At 31.7% G+C, this 17,305-nt stretch overlaps 2 protein-coding genes and 1 non-coding gene across 3 annotated transcripts in view; 2 read left to right on the forward strand and 1 right to left on the reverse strand.

Moving 5' to 3' along the window:
• Positions 1–871, forward strand: part of LOC114171571 (50S ribosomal protein L2, chloroplastic) — a 3,082-nt gene extending 2,211 nt beyond the window's left edge. The window contains exon 2 of the mRNA XM_028056516.1: positions 1–871. This exon is cut by the window's left edge and continues 542 nt beyond it. The gene's annotated coding sequence lies outside the window, so the exon portion shown is untranslated.
• A 4,208-nt stretch (positions 872–5,079) lies between these two features.
• On the reverse strand, positions 5,080–7,539 carry LOC114171573 (cytochrome b6). Its single transcript, XM_028056519.1, has 2 exons — positions 6,726–7,539; positions 5,080–5,925 (listed from the first exon to the last, which is right to left on the reverse strand). Exons 1-2 carry the CDS (start codon positions 6,729–6,731, stop codon positions 5,284–5,286), a joined length of 648 nt encoding a protein of 215 aa, XP_027912320.1. The 5' UTR covers positions 6,732–7,539; the 3' UTR covers positions 5,080–5,283.
• Positions 7,540–14,954: 7,415 nt separating this feature from the next.
• TRNAW-CCA lies at positions 14,955–15,028 on the forward strand. The gene has a single exon. It is a non-coding gene; the product is annotated as a tRNA-Trp (tRNA).
• Positions 15,029–17,305: the final 2,277 nt, after the last annotated feature.

Consider the following 17,305-nt stretch of genomic DNA (forward strand, 5'->3'; position numbering starts at 1 on the left):
ATAAAGAAGCTTAACACAAAAGCGGAAAAAGATATAATATTAACTTGGTCCAGAGCATCTACCATTATACCTACAATGATTGGCCATACCATTGCTATCCATAATGGAAAAGAACATTTACCTATTTATATAACAGATCGTATGGTAGGCCATAAATTAGGAGAATTTTCACCTACTCTAAACTTCCGAGGACATGCGAAAAATGATAATAGATCTCGTCGTTAACGTTAATTTGAACATCCATTTTTAAATAGTAATGCATAAAGAAATATTACAAAATTGAATTCTTAGTAAAATGAAGTTCAACTCATTTCTTTTAGAATTCATTAAATGAATTCAATAATTCATAATAATAATAAAATTCTTTTTTAATGAAGAATTCAATCAATTCAATATTTTATTGATTTGTCAAAATAGACTCTTATGATAAAGAAGAACCTCTATACAGAAGCCTTGTCTTTTGGTCAAATCAAAAAAAAAGGTTCATGTCTATTTTATTTACAACACACAGTACAAATAGTAATTGATGTGATTTGTACATAAATAAAACATTATGATACTTGAATTTCTATTTGAATTTTCTATTTGCTTTAGTTGAATATCTTCTTTTATTCGATTTTTTGAATTGTTTATTTTACAATAGTCGATGATAGTCACAATAGAAATTTCAACGAACTTAGTCAATGAGCTATAATGAGTTATAAAGATCTATCTATAGATAAAAAATACACAAATAAGAAATATCATTTTATGTAAGGAGTATGTTGATTATATAAAAAGTAAGAGGCAACAATTTTTTTCGTTTACCATGGGGAAGGACACTATCGCCAACATAATAACCTATATACGAAATGCTGACATGAATAAAAAAGGAATGGTTCAATTACCTTTTACTAACATTACAGAAAAAACTGTAAAAATACTTTTACGAGAGGGTTTTGTTGAAAACATCAGAAAACATAGAGAAAACGACAAATATTTTTTAGTTTTAACTCTACGGTATCGAAGAAATAGAAAAGAATCATATAAAAGTTTTTTCAATTTAAAACGAATAAGTACACCTGGTCTACGAATATATTACAATTATCAACAAATCCCTCGAATTTTAGGAGGCATGGGGATTGTCATTCTTTCAACTTCTAGAGGTATAATGACAGATCGAGAGGCTCGATTAGAAAAAATCGGCGGCGAAGTTTTATGTTATATATGGTAATCTTTCTAATATCCGAATTCGATGAGAAACTTGTATCCATTTCATTTATGTAAAAAAAAAAAGAGAGATAAAACGCAAGTTTCTAATAGAACTTCATCCCTCATAGATAGAAATATATCTATTTTTTTTAGATAGATATATTTATTGATGAATGTAAGAAGGGATTTCACTGGAATTGTAAAAAAAAGGGAAATTCACGAAGATTTAATTACTAAATGAATAACTTATCCATAAATTATTTGCCCGGGGTTTAAGGTTTATATACAATTAATGCAAATTGGATTTTTATTTCTATTCTAGAATATGTTTCCAATACTTTTTCTGGACATACGATAAGAAAATAAAAAAGAGAAGTCACTCAATTGAATTAGGATGTTTTTTAATCTCAACTTTATTTTCTATTTTATTGAGAAAGCCACTAATAGACGTTCAAATAGACGTTCAAAATGTAAGGAACCTTTATTTTCTTCCACAATTTTGGATTAACTAATTAAGGAATGTAAAATATGAAAATAAACGCCTCGGTTCGTAAAATTTGTGAAAAATGTCGATTGATTCGAAGACGAGGACGAATTATAGTAATTTGTTTCAATCCAAAACATAAACAAAGACAAGGATAATATTTGAACAAACAGAAGCTTTCTAAAAAAATAGACTAGATAAAAAAAGAGAGAAAATTATAAAATTATCTAGAATATATATTATTCTATGAAAATGAAAAATCCATTTTTTAAATATTATTGATATTTCAACTTTTAACTTTGATTTCAAAAATTGTATTTGATATTAATCAAAAGCAAATAAAAAGAATATAGAAAAAATCGAATATCAAATTCGAAAAGAATTGGAAAAGGATCCGTTTTTGACATGAAATGGATATCTCCATACCCTAGATCTATCTTATTTTTTTTTTTTTAATGAAATATTGTATTGAAATAATCGAATATGGCAAAATCTATACCTAAAAAAGGTTCACGTAAAAATGTACGTATTGGTTCGCGTAATCATACTCGTAAAATACCAAAGGGAATTATTCATGTTCAAGCTAGTTTCAACAATACTATTGTGACTATTACAGATGTACGAGGTCGGGTGATTTCTTGGTCCTCCGCGGGTACTTGTGGATTCAAGGGTACACGAAGGGGAACACCTTTTGCCGCTCAAACTGCAGCAGGAAATGCTATTCGAACAGTATCGGATCAAGGCATGCAACGAGCAGAAATCATGATAAAAGGGCCTGGCCTCGGAAGAGATGCAGCATTAAGAGCTATTCGTAGAAGTGGTATACTATTAAATTTTATACGAGATGTAACTCCTATGCCACATAATGGATGTAGGTCTCCTAAAAAAAGACGTGTATAAAACTAAAAATAAACATTAAAAATAGTTCAAGAGAAAAAAACAAGTCAAGAGTTTTATCAAAATAATTACTATGGTTCAAGAGAAATTAAGAGTCTCTACTCGGACACTACAATGGAAATGTGTTGAATCACGAATAGACAGTAAGCGTCTTTATTATGGACGCTTTATTCTGTCCCCACTTATGAAAGGTCAAGCCGATACAATAGGCATTGCAATCCGAAGAATTTTACTCGGAGAAATAGAGGGAACATGTATCACACGTGTAAAATCAGAGAAAATACCACATGAATATTCTACCATAATAGGTATTGAAGAATCAGTACATGAAATTTTCATGAATTTGAAAAAAATTGTATTGAAAAGTAATATGTATGGAACACAGGACGCATGGATTTCTTTCAAAGGTCCTGGATATATAACCGCTCAAGACATCATTTTACCACCCTCGGTGGAAATCGTTGATAATAGACAACATATAGCCAACGTAACAGAACCTGTTAATTTGTGTATTGAATTAAAAATTGAGAGAAATCGTGGGTATCGTATAAAAACATTAAAAAACTTTCAAGACGGAAGTTATGATATAGATGCTAGATTCATGCCTGTTCGAAATGTAAATTATAGTATTCATTCTTATGTCAATGGGAATGAAAAACAAGAAATACTTTTTCTGGAGATATGGACAAACGGAAGTTTAACTCCTAAGGAAGCCCTTTATGAAGCCTCCCAAAATTTGATTGATTTATTTCTTCCCTTTTTACACGCAGAAGAAGATAACTTTCATTTAGAAAAAAATCAAGACAAAGTGACTTTGCCCCTTTTTACTTTTCATGATATATTGGTTAAAGATAAACTAAGGAAAAATAAAAAAGAAATAGCATTGAAATCTATTTTTATTGACCAATTAGAATTACCTCCCAGGATCTATAATTGTCTCAAAAGATCCAATATTCATACATTATTAGAACTTTTGAATAACAGTCAAGAAGACCTTCTGAAATTTGAACATTTTCGCGTAGAAGATGGAAAATCTATATTGGACATTTTAAAAATACAAAAGTATTTTGCATAAAATTGAAATCTATTGACATAGGATTTTTTCAAATTGATTTTTTTTCTAAACTCAAAATGAAAGGTCAAAATATGTAATTTAAATATTTAGAACAAATCCTAATGGTCAGAATATATCTAAAAAGGAATAGATGTATCTAGGGATTAGTAGGTTCAGAAAGAATTCTCCCTAGATATACAATACAGATGTCATGATATTTTATTTCAAAATGAATTCAAAATGAAACCAATCTTATAATTTTAAAAAAGACCTAACGTTAGGGATTTCTCAATAGGTAATGTTGCTCCAATACCTAACCAAAGGGCAACTACAGTACCAATCAAAAAGATGGTAGTTGCTACTGGGCGGCGAAATGGATTTTGGAATTTATTAACATTCTCCAAAAAGGGTACTGTTAATAATCCCGTAGGTACCGAAACCATTAAAAGAACGCCCAATAACTTATTGGGCACTGTACGAAGTATTTGAAATACGGGAAAAAAATACCATTCAGGTAGTATTTCCAAAGGAGTTGCAAAAGGATCCGCAGGTTCCCCAATCATGGATGGTTCTAGAACCGCTAAGCCTACGTTACAGGCAATAGTACCTAGAATTACTACTGGAAAAATATATAAAAGATCGTTAGGCCATGCGGGTTCTCCATAATAATTATGACCCATTCCCTTAGCCAATTTAGCTCTTAATACAGGATCATTCAAGTCAGGTTTTTTTGTTATTGGGATAGGTGAATTCTTATAGATCCATCCTCCAAAAGAACCGGATATGATAATTTTTCATCATCCGGCTCGAGCACTAATCAAATTTTTCTTCAACTGTATCTATAGAATAAACTAGAAAAAAATGTATGTGTTATCCACACATATATGAAGATTCTAAATAATAAAAGAAACTTGATTCTATTCTCTTTTTCCAAAGTTACCATTTTTTATTGAAAAAAAAATTAAGTTCTTTTTAAGTAAATTTTAGTAAACGCTCAATACCCGAGTAGACTTTTCAAGTTGATAATGCTTTCTGGGTGATCTCAAACTTTGCAATTGTTATCCTATCAAAAAAAAATCTTGATACTTTTTATGTACAAAGAATTTACTTGTTACTAATATAACCTAACTTGCGTTGTTCTTTAGATCTACTTTGTTCACTCCAATAGTATCAGAAATCAAATCAATGCATAGGAAATGAATGCGTTGTCATACTATATAGAATTCAGACTATATCACATCACTTCTTTTACTGGATCTTATGGAGCCTGTTGATGCAGAATAAAATCGAGTCTGATCATAGAAAAGATTCTCTTCAAGTAAAACCAGCCTACCCTCTCTGTAAGAGCCTTGCTTGGTGGTTGGAAAAAAGACACATTTAATTGTAAATTATAATGTGGCAGATAAGATAAAGTCATATATCTGCGCGGCCAAATAAATAGTTCAAGTCACACACTCCCATAATCCATTTTTTTTGGAGAATTCCCTTCAACTATTTTTGTATGTAAAAAAAATTCAATTTTTGTTAAGTTGAAGAAAAATATCTAAATACATGTTTTATTTTGTTTTATAATCCATAATTGTAGCAATGAAAAAAAATCCTCCCCAAAATACAAAATGATAATGAAGTGATTACAAATATCTATGACCCATATTCACTATAAAGGACCAGAAATGCCTTGCTTACGTATCATTGAAAAGTGCATTAACATAAATACAGCAGTAAGAAGAGGTAATACAAAAGTATGCAAACTATAAAAACGAGTTAAGGTAGATTGGCCCACACTGGAACTTCCGCGTAATAATTCTACCAAAGACGATCCTATTACAGGAATAGCTTCGGGTACGCCTGTTACTATTTTTACTGCCCAATAACCAATTTGATCCCAAGGTAAGGAATAACCAGTTACACCAAAAGATGCAGTTAATACAGCCAAAACTACACCCGTAACCCAAGTTAATTCGCGAGGTTTTTTAAAACCACCTGTAAGATACACACGAAATACGTGTAGAATCATCATTAAGACCATCATACTTGCCGACCATCGATGAACTGATCGGATTAACCAACCAAAATTAGCTTCAGTCATTATATATTGAACAGAAGCAAAAGCTTCAGTAACGGTTGGGCGATAATAAAAAGTCATAGCAAATCCTGTTGCTACTTGGACTAAAAAACAAGTAAGTGTAATTCCCCCTAAACAATAAAATATGTTCACATGAGGCGGAACATATTTACTGGTTATATCATCGGCAATCGCCTGAATTTCAAGACGTTCTTCGAACCAATCATAAACTTTATTGAGATAGGTAACCCAAAGGAACCCCCCAGAGAACCGTATATGCGAATTTCATCTCGTACGGCTCAAACAAAAATACCCAAATATTGATTGTAACAAAAACAGATATCCGTAATAGAAAGTTTGAAACTGCTTTATTTAATCCTATGATTCTAATTTTCTCTTACGATAAAAAAGAAATAAAAATCCGAAAGCTATTCTTTTTTGTTATAATGCCAAAATATCAAGTCGGCGCACCCGTCTTTATCGTGATCTTTTAAGGCCTCTTGAATATTCTTTACTTCTTTTTATTTGTATAATGTGAATTTACTGCTGTCTTCTTTATTCTTGAATTTTTATTATTGATAAGGATTCTCTTGTTAGGACCATATGAATGAATAAAAAAAACCTCAGATTCATACTAGAACCACGATGATTCAAAACAATTTTTAATCGAAGTCCAAAAATTCCCTGAGTAAGAATTGCTGGATCATCACTTCTTCAATGAATAGATAAAATATAATGAAAAAATTCAAGGAAAGGTTTGTCCTTTGCTCAAAATAAAGACAAACTGGAGAAGCTTGAAAGAATCAAAATTTTTCAATATATTTTTAGAACTCTTTGAAAAGGTTTTTAAATCCAGTTGCGAGGTCTAAATATTTAGTATGAATCATAGTATTAAGATTTTTAGAATCTATTTTCTATATTCCGTGCTCCAGATACTAGATTAAATATCTGACGGAATAAAACCATCTATATCAAGATGACAGACCCATTTTATGTTCTGTACTTTCAATAGGACCAATTAAAACAAGTCACACACTCATATTCCGGAAATACAGAAACAAAGAAATTCTACGATCAAACTACCACATCAACATGGAATAGACTAAGAAACAATAAGAAACCTAAACGCTTCACTTTCTATAAACTAATTACTCGATTCTTGTGAATCTAATTGATAGAAATTCCGTCCAATAAAATGGACGAATTATAAATCTCCAAAATAATAGATAGAAATATCGCAAATAGAGCCATTGCAACACCCATCAAAGGAGTAGTTCCCCACCCCGGGGCTACTTTACCATATTCTGAATTTAAAGGTTTCAATAAATTCCCTACAACAGTTCGTCTTGGACCAGATCTAGAATTATCCTCAACGGTTTGCGTAGCCATAAATACTCTTTTTTATTCATTTAGATCTGTTGACTTTGTATACCATTCCGCTGTAAATATAAGGATCTTATCCTATAGATCTATTGTGATCTGGAAACTTTAGAATTAAAATAATGGAAACAGCAACTCTAATTGCCATCTCTATATCTGGTTTACTTGTAAGTTTTACTGGGTATGCCTTATATACTGCCTTTGGGCAACCCTCCCAACAACTAAGAGATCCATTTGAAGAACATGGGGACTAGTTGAAGTAATGCGCCCTCCCTATTGGGGGCTCATTACTTCAATTAAGATAATAAAAAATTATTTGACCTTTTTCGTCGGAACTTTAGGAGGTTCTCTAAAAAAAATCGCGAAAAAAATAATTCCTAAAGTTGAGACTAAGAGGAATGTATAAACCAAAGCTTCCATAAATTTAATCGTGGTTTACAATTATAGCTTTCATACCTGTTTCTTGGGGTGGGGCTCTTTTCGAAAAGAAAAAAAAGAATAAATGCAATGATTCCAATCAAGATTTATCTAGTTCTTTATATGAAATTCAAAATTATAAAAAAGTAGAAAAGAACAAAAGAATGTTATACTACCTGTCTTCTTGTAGTTGGATCTCCAAGTTTTTGGAATGCTCCAAATTCTACTTGAGCATCTAAATCTGGGTCGATACCAGCAAAAACATCTCTGAACAAAGTTCTAGAACCATGCCAAATGTGCCCGAAAAAGAATAGCAGAGCAAATGAAGCATGCCCAAAAGTAAACCAACCCCTTGGACTGCTACGAAAAACACCATCTGATTTCAAAGTAGCACGATCTAATTCAAAAATTTCCCCCAATTGAGCACGTCTAGCATATTTTTTCACAGTAGCGGGATCACTATAACTTACTCCATTAAGCTCACCACCATAGAACTCAACAGTTACACCTACTTGTTCGACACTATATTTCGATTCTGCTCTTCGAAAAGGAACATCGGCTCTAACAATTCCGTCCCCATCTACTAAAACAACTGGAAATGTTTCAAAAAAAGTAGGCATACGACGTACAAAAAGCTCATGTCCTTCTTTATCTCGAAAAATGGGATGTCCTAACCAACCGACGGCTATTCCATCTCCATTGTCCATTGAACCAGCTCTAAATAACCCCCCTTTTGCTGGATTATTTCCGATGTAATCATAAAAAGCTAATTTTTCAGGAATTTTAGACCAAGCTTCTGATAAATTTTGATTTTCGGCTAGCCCAGCACCAACTCTTCGATATATTTCTTGCTGGAAGTATCCCTGATCCCATTGATACCGAGTAGGACCAAATAATTCAATGGGGGTTGTTGCTGAACCATACCACATAGTTCCAGCAACGACAAAAGCTGCAAAAAAGACAGCAGCAATACTGCTAGAAAGGACAGTTTCAATATTTCCCATACGTAATCCTTTATACAGACGTTGGGGTGGACGCACACTAAGATGGAAAAGACCCGCTAATATGCCCAACGTTCCTGCCGCAATATGATGAGAAGCTATCCCCCCGGAACAAAAGGATCAAAACCTTCCACACCCCACGCGGGATTTACGGATTGTATCCTTCCAGTTAGTCCATAAGGATCAGACACCCATATTCCGGGACCATACAATCCTGTTACATGAAATGCGCCAAAACCAAAACAAGCCACCCCTGCAAGAAATAAATGAATTCCAAAAATTTTTGGCAAATCCAAAGAAGGTTTTCCAGTACGTTCATCACAAAAGATTTCTAGATCCCAATAAACCCAATGCCAAATAGCCGCTAAAAAGCACAAGCCTGAAAACACTATATGTGCTCCGGCCACACCTTCGTAACTCCAAATACCCGGATTCGTTATAGCCCCTCCTGTGATATTCCAACCGCCCCACGAATTAGTTATTCCTAAACGAGTCATGAAAGGTATAACGAACATACCCTGTCTCCACATTGGATCAAGAACAGGATCAGAGGGATCAAAAACTGCTAATTCATATAGAGCCATCGAACCGGCCCAACCAGCAACTAGAGCTGTGTGCATTATATGAACAGAAAGCAAACGGCCCGGATCATTTAAAACAACAGTATGAACACGATACCAAGGTAAACCCATGAAAAAATACCCCTTCAACAAAAAATAGACACTATGTAACTTTATTGCACTGGAAAAAAATGAATATAGCCTTTCAGTAGATTCTCTTGGAAAATGGAACAATCATATTTGTCGAAATCAAAGAAACAGATTTATTCTATACCGGATAAGTAACAATACGCAATGGTGGGGAGACGAAAGGGGTTGACAACTTTCTCTATGACTATTTAAATAAGTAAATGCAGACATATTCGCTTATCACCCCAATGACCCATTTATAACAACTCGACTTTATTTAGTCTTCTTTTTTATAAAAAAAAGCAATATTAATATAAAATCAAGTAAATCTTTTTTAACACGATAAGCTAATTCTTACGTTTCCACACTAAAGTGAGATATATGACTTTATTATTTGTCCATTTTATGCCCATTGGTGTTCCAAGAGTACCCTTTCGAACCCCCGGGGATAAAGATGCATCTTGGGTTGATATATAGTGCGACTTGTCAGATATAGTAGGTTATATGGGATTTACCCGTTTTCTCCCCCGATCGAGATATCCCCGCTTTCACCCCCAAAAGAGAATGATGAAATCATAAAGATAAAAAAATGGGGAGCGTGAAGTGTAATGAAGTACTATTCTATCGATTTTTTCATTTTTAGATAAAATTTCCAGATTATTACTCGAAATTATGAATAATTTATGGTTGGCTTAATTGGACCAATAAAATCAAGTACCCAGGCTCTGTGTAGAAAAAACCAATTGGTAATATTTCTACGATCACTACTTCTATCATATCTATATATTGTATTTTACAAAAAACATTAATAAATTCAGAAAAGGAAGAAGTTCTAACAAAAATACATAGTTTTGGACTATTTGTTCTATATGTGCAAATCCAAATCGGGCAGATCTTTACTCAGAGTAGAAAAGAAACCTAAAAGAATTGAAAAAGTCCATTCAGAAACAAGAAAATTACATTGTGATTCGGCTTCGATCTCGATGAAAGCAATACATCAATGAGAAGATAGTTCACTAAATTAAGTATATTCTTCTTTTTTTTTAGTTCGAAGAAATCCATTAGAAAAAGAGAAAGATTAAAATCGACACATTGATTCCTTTTTTGCTTATATAATTTTTGATGAACTGTATGCATCAAAAGGTGCATGTACGGCTTTTAAGGAAAAAATGGAATCCTAATCAATCGACTTTATCGAGAAAGATTACTTTTTTTAGGTCAAGATGTTGATAGTGAAATATCGAATCAACTTATTAGTATTATGATATATCTGAGCATAGAGAAAGAGAATAAAGAATTGTCTCTGTTTATAAACTCTCCGGGGGGTGGGTAATACCTGGAATAGCTATTTATGATACTATGCAATTTGTACAACCAGATGTACAGACAGTATGTCTGGGATTAGCTGCTTCAATGGGATCCTTTCTTTTGGCAGGAGGCACAATTACCAAACGTCTTGCATTTCCTCACGCTTGGCGCCAATGATTCTTTTCTTTGAGAATATATAGAATAGATATCTATCTATATATACTATACCTTCGCCATAAAAACCAAAGTAATAATAGCATGGTATTTTGAATTCCATATGCAATTTTTTTGAATCATTTAATTATATATAGAAAGAGTAGTATGAAAAAGAGGGTATTTTCCATTTTATCTGATCTATAAGAAACCTAGTTTCATTTTAGTAGTGTCGCATACTTTTTTGTTTTTTTTCATACCAGAAAGCTTGTAACAATTTTTATTTGAATCAGAAGAAAACTTAATATATGAAAAAAAAAAGAAACTTTTGGATTGTTGAATACCAAAATGATATAAAAAACAACGGAACCATCGTAGTATTTAAAAATAGATTCAAAAAGAAAGTTGGTTATTCTATTGTTTATTATTTAAGGATCCGGATCCAAAAGACCTAGTAGATTTTGTACTTCTTTTTTCTTTGATAGAAAAAAAGAAATTTGTAAATGTAGAAACAAAATTCATCGAAGAAAATACTCTACTCTATCCATAGAGGAAAAAATGAATTGCATAAGTACAAAAGCCGTATGCATCAATACGCAGAAAATGCTTGTACGGTTATTGAATATACTTTTTGCCCTTTATCTTATTTGTCTTTGTCCCTTTTCTGTTACCTTTATTTTGGGAATAAAGACAATCTTTAGCAATCTACCAATATAGTAAAAAGAATTCTAAAAAGATTTATCAAGATAAGGGAAATACTACTTAAGTGATATAATCAGGGTAATGATCCACCAACCTGCTAGTTCTTTTTATGAGGCACAAGCGGGAGAATTTGTCCTGGAAGCGGAAGAGCTACTGAAAATGCGTGAAACTATCACAAGGGTTTATGTACAAAGAACGGGCAAACCTTTATGGGTTATATCGGAAGACATGGAAAGGGATGTTTTTATGTCAGCAGCAGAAGCCCAAGCTCATGGAATTGTAGATCTTGTAGCAGTTGAATAAAAAATTGGTGGCAAAGGTTATTCTAATTAAATACAAGATTGGAAATTTAATTTTTTACTCTATCTTACTTTACATTTTAAAATAAAATCTCTAAGAGTTAATCTATTAATATAGTATATATAATTAATATAGGCTATAAATAAGGAATATAGAATATAAGTAATTCACGGTTAGGATAGATCTAAACCTGCTCATTATACAAAAATATAGATATATATAGTACGACTTACCATGCCAACTATGAAACAACTTATTAGAAACACAAGACAGCCAATCCGAAACGTCACAAAATCCCCAGCTCTTCGGGGATGCCCTCAACGTCGAGGAACGTGTACCAGGGTGTATGTGCGACTCGTTCAGCTTAAATACTAAGAAAAAACAAATTAAAATTTTTCAGTATTGGTAATCAGTTAAGATAGTGTGAATGCAAAAACTACATTCACACTATCTTAACTTAATATATAATTCTTTTCTATATAATTATATAATTCTTTACATTCTTCTATCTTGTATAAAATTTATGGTTTCGATTGGTGCAAAACCAATAATACACATTTGCAATTTCATATGAGAAGGACTTTCCCATCGGTAACAAAAAAAAGTTACCCGTTAAGCGGAGAAAATACTATTTCAATTAAAAATAAAGTATGTCCTTAATGAATGTATTTTGATGGATTTTGTAAGAATGGAATAAGAGGGTCAGCTACCCAGCAAATTTTCATAATTAAATACCGTTACTATAGAATTAGATTTGGTTGTGAAAAAACCTACTTACTCAATATTGCATGGGTAGAGCCACAGAGTGTGAACTGTACAAGTTAACAATAACATTCATTAAATGAATCAAAAATGAAAATAAAAAGGCTCCGGTGTATAGAGAGGACCTGGTCATTTCTAAAAAAAATCATAGAAACGAAGGAACCCACCAATTCATTATAAAAATATGTGTCCTATTTCATTTACTATTTTTATTTTATTTGATATCTAGTATCTATACAATTTCTGATTTTGAGGTTAAATGTTTAATATAAAAAATCGTGGTTGGGGCGGTTATAGTAGCAAGAGCCGTTGGAATTTTTTTTTATACATCGGAAGAATCCATTTTTGTTATTAATAGACTAGGAAGAAAAAAAGAATAACTGAAAAATGAAAAAGTTATTCCTGAAAATATCATTTATTAAATGACCAGAATTAAACGAGGATATATAGCTCACAAACGGAGGACAAAAATTCGTTTATTCGTATCAAGTTTTCGCGGAGCTCATTCAAGACTTACCCGAACTATTACTCAACAGAAATTGAAAGCTTTAGTTTCGGCTCATCGGGATAGAGATAGGAAAAAAAGAGATTTTCGTGGTTTATGGATTAGTCGAATAAATGCAGTAATTCGCGAGAATCAAAAAGTATCTTATATTTATAATAATTTAATGAATAGTCTATACACCAAGCAATTGCTTCTTAATCGTAAAATAGTTGCACAAATTGCTATATTAAAAGAGAATTGTCTTTTTATGATTGCCGATAATATCATAAAAACTTAAAACCCCTTATTTACTGCAGGAAGGTATAGACTAGAAATTTGTTTATTTTGATAGCTTTATCATACGATAAAGCTATCAAAATAAACAACCATGCTTAAAAAATTATTCTTCGTTACCTATTATCTTTTTTATTCCAACAAAAAAATCAAATGGAATTATCCTAATTTTGAACAAAACATCAATCCATGTTTAATTCGAATCTAAATTCAAATTGGATTTCGAATTTTTAATTTCTATTTTTTTTTCTTAAAGGAGTAATTTTAGCAGTCGACTCGCTTTTTTCAAATTGTTTTTCGTTATTAAGAAAAGGTAACGAAGATAAAATACGAGCTTGTTTTATAGCAACAGTAATTAATCGTTGTTGTTTTAAGGTCAATCTATTTACACGTCTAGATAATATTTTTCCTTGTTCACTAATAAATCGACAAATTAAACCCATGTTTTTATAATCAATTCGGTCCCCCGATTGAATCGGGGGCAAACGTCTACGAAAAGATCGCTTGGATTTAATAAAGAGTCGCTTAGGTTTTTCCATAGTTTATTTATTCCTATTCCAAAAATAACATTGATTTAAATAAATATAATTATAATAAAGGATTTGTATTTTTTTTCTTCTTTAGCATATGTTGTTATATAACGACGGGGACATCATTTTCTCAATTCCAATCGACTAGGCGTATTGTGTCGATTCTTGTTAGTAATCTATCTAGAAATACCGCTTTATTCCTTATTTAGACTCTTTTTATCACAACCAGTACCTTCCAAAAGAACACTTACTCGGATATCTTTACCCTTGGACATGACCCTCCTTTGGGTTTTTAATTCACTTATAACTCTTTTCGGATTCGAATCTAAGAATCTAAGAAAAAGATGAAAACAACTAAGATAAGATAAAAAAGAAGAATTCGAAAAATTATGAAAGATTTCGTTCCAATTTAATTGAACCTAGTACAAAAAGAATACAAGGATCTGTAACTATATTTCGTTTCAAATTGCCAGTATTTTCGTTTTTTTAAAGTATTTTTTATGATATTGTTGCCCCAACCTATGGATTTCTGCTTTCACTTTCTTTTTCATAGGAATTGAATTAATAATTCAATTCCATTGAAGCCTGGACCAGATCCCGATCCCGAGTGTCACTCCGAATTTCAATGAGGCCAATTTAATCTTTCGTCTTTATCTTTCCTAAAAAAAAAAAAAGAAGAGTAGGTTAATTACACATATTTAATATATAATTGGACCTTTCATCTTCTTCACCCCTTCCCGTGTCAATAACTAAAATTAAAAAAAGGGGAATATCAATGCATCTGGAAAAAAACGATTGATCTCTATCAATAGACCCGCCAAAGCCCCGAACCATAAAGTACTTACTACTGGTGCCACGGAAAGATATGTTTTTAGATCTCGCATTTCAAATCCTCCTTTCTTTTTATTATTTAAGTATTTTTTCTCTGTTGATATATATCAACAGAGAAAAATGTGGAAAACAAGACAAAGATTCTTTACAATAACACTATAAACAAATGGAAAAGGGATGTAGCGCAGCTTGGTAGCGCGTTTGTTTTGGGTACAAAATGTCACGGGTTCAAATCCTGTCATCCCTATCCCTAACAATTACTTATTCTATGATATTCCGTATTCTATAATATTCCATATTCTATGAGATGAGCAATAAACCGGGAACCTGTGAAGACGAATTCCAATTGAACATACATACTGAATATCTATATGCAAAATGGATTTGGATCATATAATTTTATGAAAACAAAACGCTCTTAGTTCAGTTCGGCAGAACGCGGGTCTCCAAAACCCGATGTCGTAGGTTCAAATCCTACAGAGCGTGATTCTAGTATTATTCGCCTGATAATTACACTGAAATAATTGAACATTCAAAAGAAAGTCTGAATTTTATCCTTGTCGATTAGGATTAAACTAAATAAATAGGGAATCACAAAAAAAGAGACATTAATGAATCAAAGATCCAACTGATCACCTCGTCGGTATTGTAAATATGCAGTTACAAATAATCCAGCCAAAGTAATAGGAATTAAACCTAACACGATTCCAAATAGAAAAACTTCAATCATTTTTATTTGTTCGAAAAGTAAAAAGAAAGGTAATATAATATCTAGCCTTAAACATAAATCTGTATTGATCATAAATCTCAACGATCGAGAATTGTAAATTGACATAGTAAGGAATTCTAGAATGTCTTATACCAAAATTTACTATTCCTCTCAAAATTACAAATCAAATAAGTCGTATTTTACTAAGACCAATAAATAGAGACGAGGTTATAATTAAAACCGATAGTAAAAAACCGAAATAACTAGTGATAGTGGGCATATAGAAACTAAATGAAATATGTTCGTTCTTTTTATACATATGTTTATAAAGCACTTCCCTAAATTTCCATTTTTGAGAGAAAAAAGAAGATAAAAAATCCTACTTGAAAGATACAATTCAAAATTGGCAATTCCTCAATAAATTCAATTATTAGAGACGAAAAAAAAAAAAAGAAATAGAGTAACATAATTTAGAAATAAATTCCTCATCTGTTACATCTACCCATCCTGTGATTTCAAATCAACATACTTCTTAATCAACTCAGGAATTAAGTAAACTGATCTAATGAAAATATTTAGTATTATTCTATAGATATCCAATAGAATTCTGTTTATATTGGAAAAAGAAAAGAAAAATTATGAATATTCAAACAAAGAATAATAACTCTGTTATTTCATTTTATTTCACTTTGAATTAATGTAGAAGAAAATAGAAAAAAAGATCTTCAACAACCACAAAAAATATATTTATTGATTTGGCAATAATTGAATTATTAAAATAGAAAATCTACTTTATGAATTATCTACTTTATTAATTATTAGAAACCCTTTTCTCATATTCCGATTTTAATGGATCTTTAGTTTCTAATCCAAAACTAATAATTTGAAATGTTAAGAACCTTCCTTTTATACTATTACTCTAAAAATTTAATATAAAAAAAATTTTTATATACCCAAACTTTGCAAAATTTTCTATCGGATTTTTGACTACATAGAGACAATCAATGAAAAAAGAAGAAAAAAATCTAGTACTAAAATTTTACACTGATTGTGAAATTTCATTGCTCTGTTAGAAGAAGGATAGCTATACTGATTCGGTATACTCAAAAGACACCGTTGGTACAAAATGGACGATCTAACAAGGATTCTATTTCAGTAAATTTCGCCTTACTGATCTCGTCTTTTATGGACTCGATCCCCCCCTTTTGACTGTACAAGAATATGTGGAGTTCAAGATGTCTGGAAGCACAGGAGAACGTTCTTTTGCTGATATTATTACCAGTATCCGATACTGGATTATTCATAGCATTACTATACCCTCCCTATTCATTGCAGGTTGGTTATTTGTCAGTACAGGTCTAGCTTACGATGTATTTGGAAGTCCCCGCCCAAACGAGTATTTTACAGAGAACCGACAAGGAATTCCATTAATAACTGGCCGTTTTGATCCTTTGGAACAACTTGATGAATTTAGTAGATCTTTTTAGGAGGCTCCAATGACTATAGATAGGACCTATCCAATTTTTACAGTACGATGGCTAGCTGTTCACGGACTAGCGGTACCCACTGTTTCTTTTTTGGGATCAATATCAGCAATGCAGTTCATCCAACGATAAACTTAATTTGAATTATAGAGCTATGACACAATCAAACCCAAATGAACAAAATGTTGAATTGAATCGTACCAGTCTCTACTGGGGGTTATTACTTATTTTTGTACTTGCTGTTTTATTTTCAAATTATTTCTTCAATTAATTAGAATTAATAGAAGAAATAGGAATAGTCAATAATATATATATTAAGAATTCTTTTATCCCATTCGGAAGGATATCATTTCATAATTATCTATGACTGTTTGTTAATGTCTTTAGCATGACTGACTACGTGATTAAATGTGGAGGAAAGTGGGATAAATGGCCGATACTACTGGAAGAATTCCTCTTTGGATAATAGGTACTGTAACTGGTATTACTGTGATCGGTTTAATTGGTATTTTCTTTTATGGTTCATATTCCGGATTGGGCTCATCTCTGTAGTAATCGTATTCTATTTGG

Source organism: Vigna unguiculata, unplaced genomic scaffold, assembly GCF_004118075.2.
Source record: "Vigna unguiculata cultivar IT97K-499-35 unplaced genomic scaffold, ASM411807v1 contig_3, whole genome shotgun sequence".
In the NCBI taxonomy this organism is placed as follows: Eukaryota; Viridiplantae; Streptophyta; class Magnoliopsida; order Fabales; family Fabaceae; genus Vigna; species Vigna unguiculata.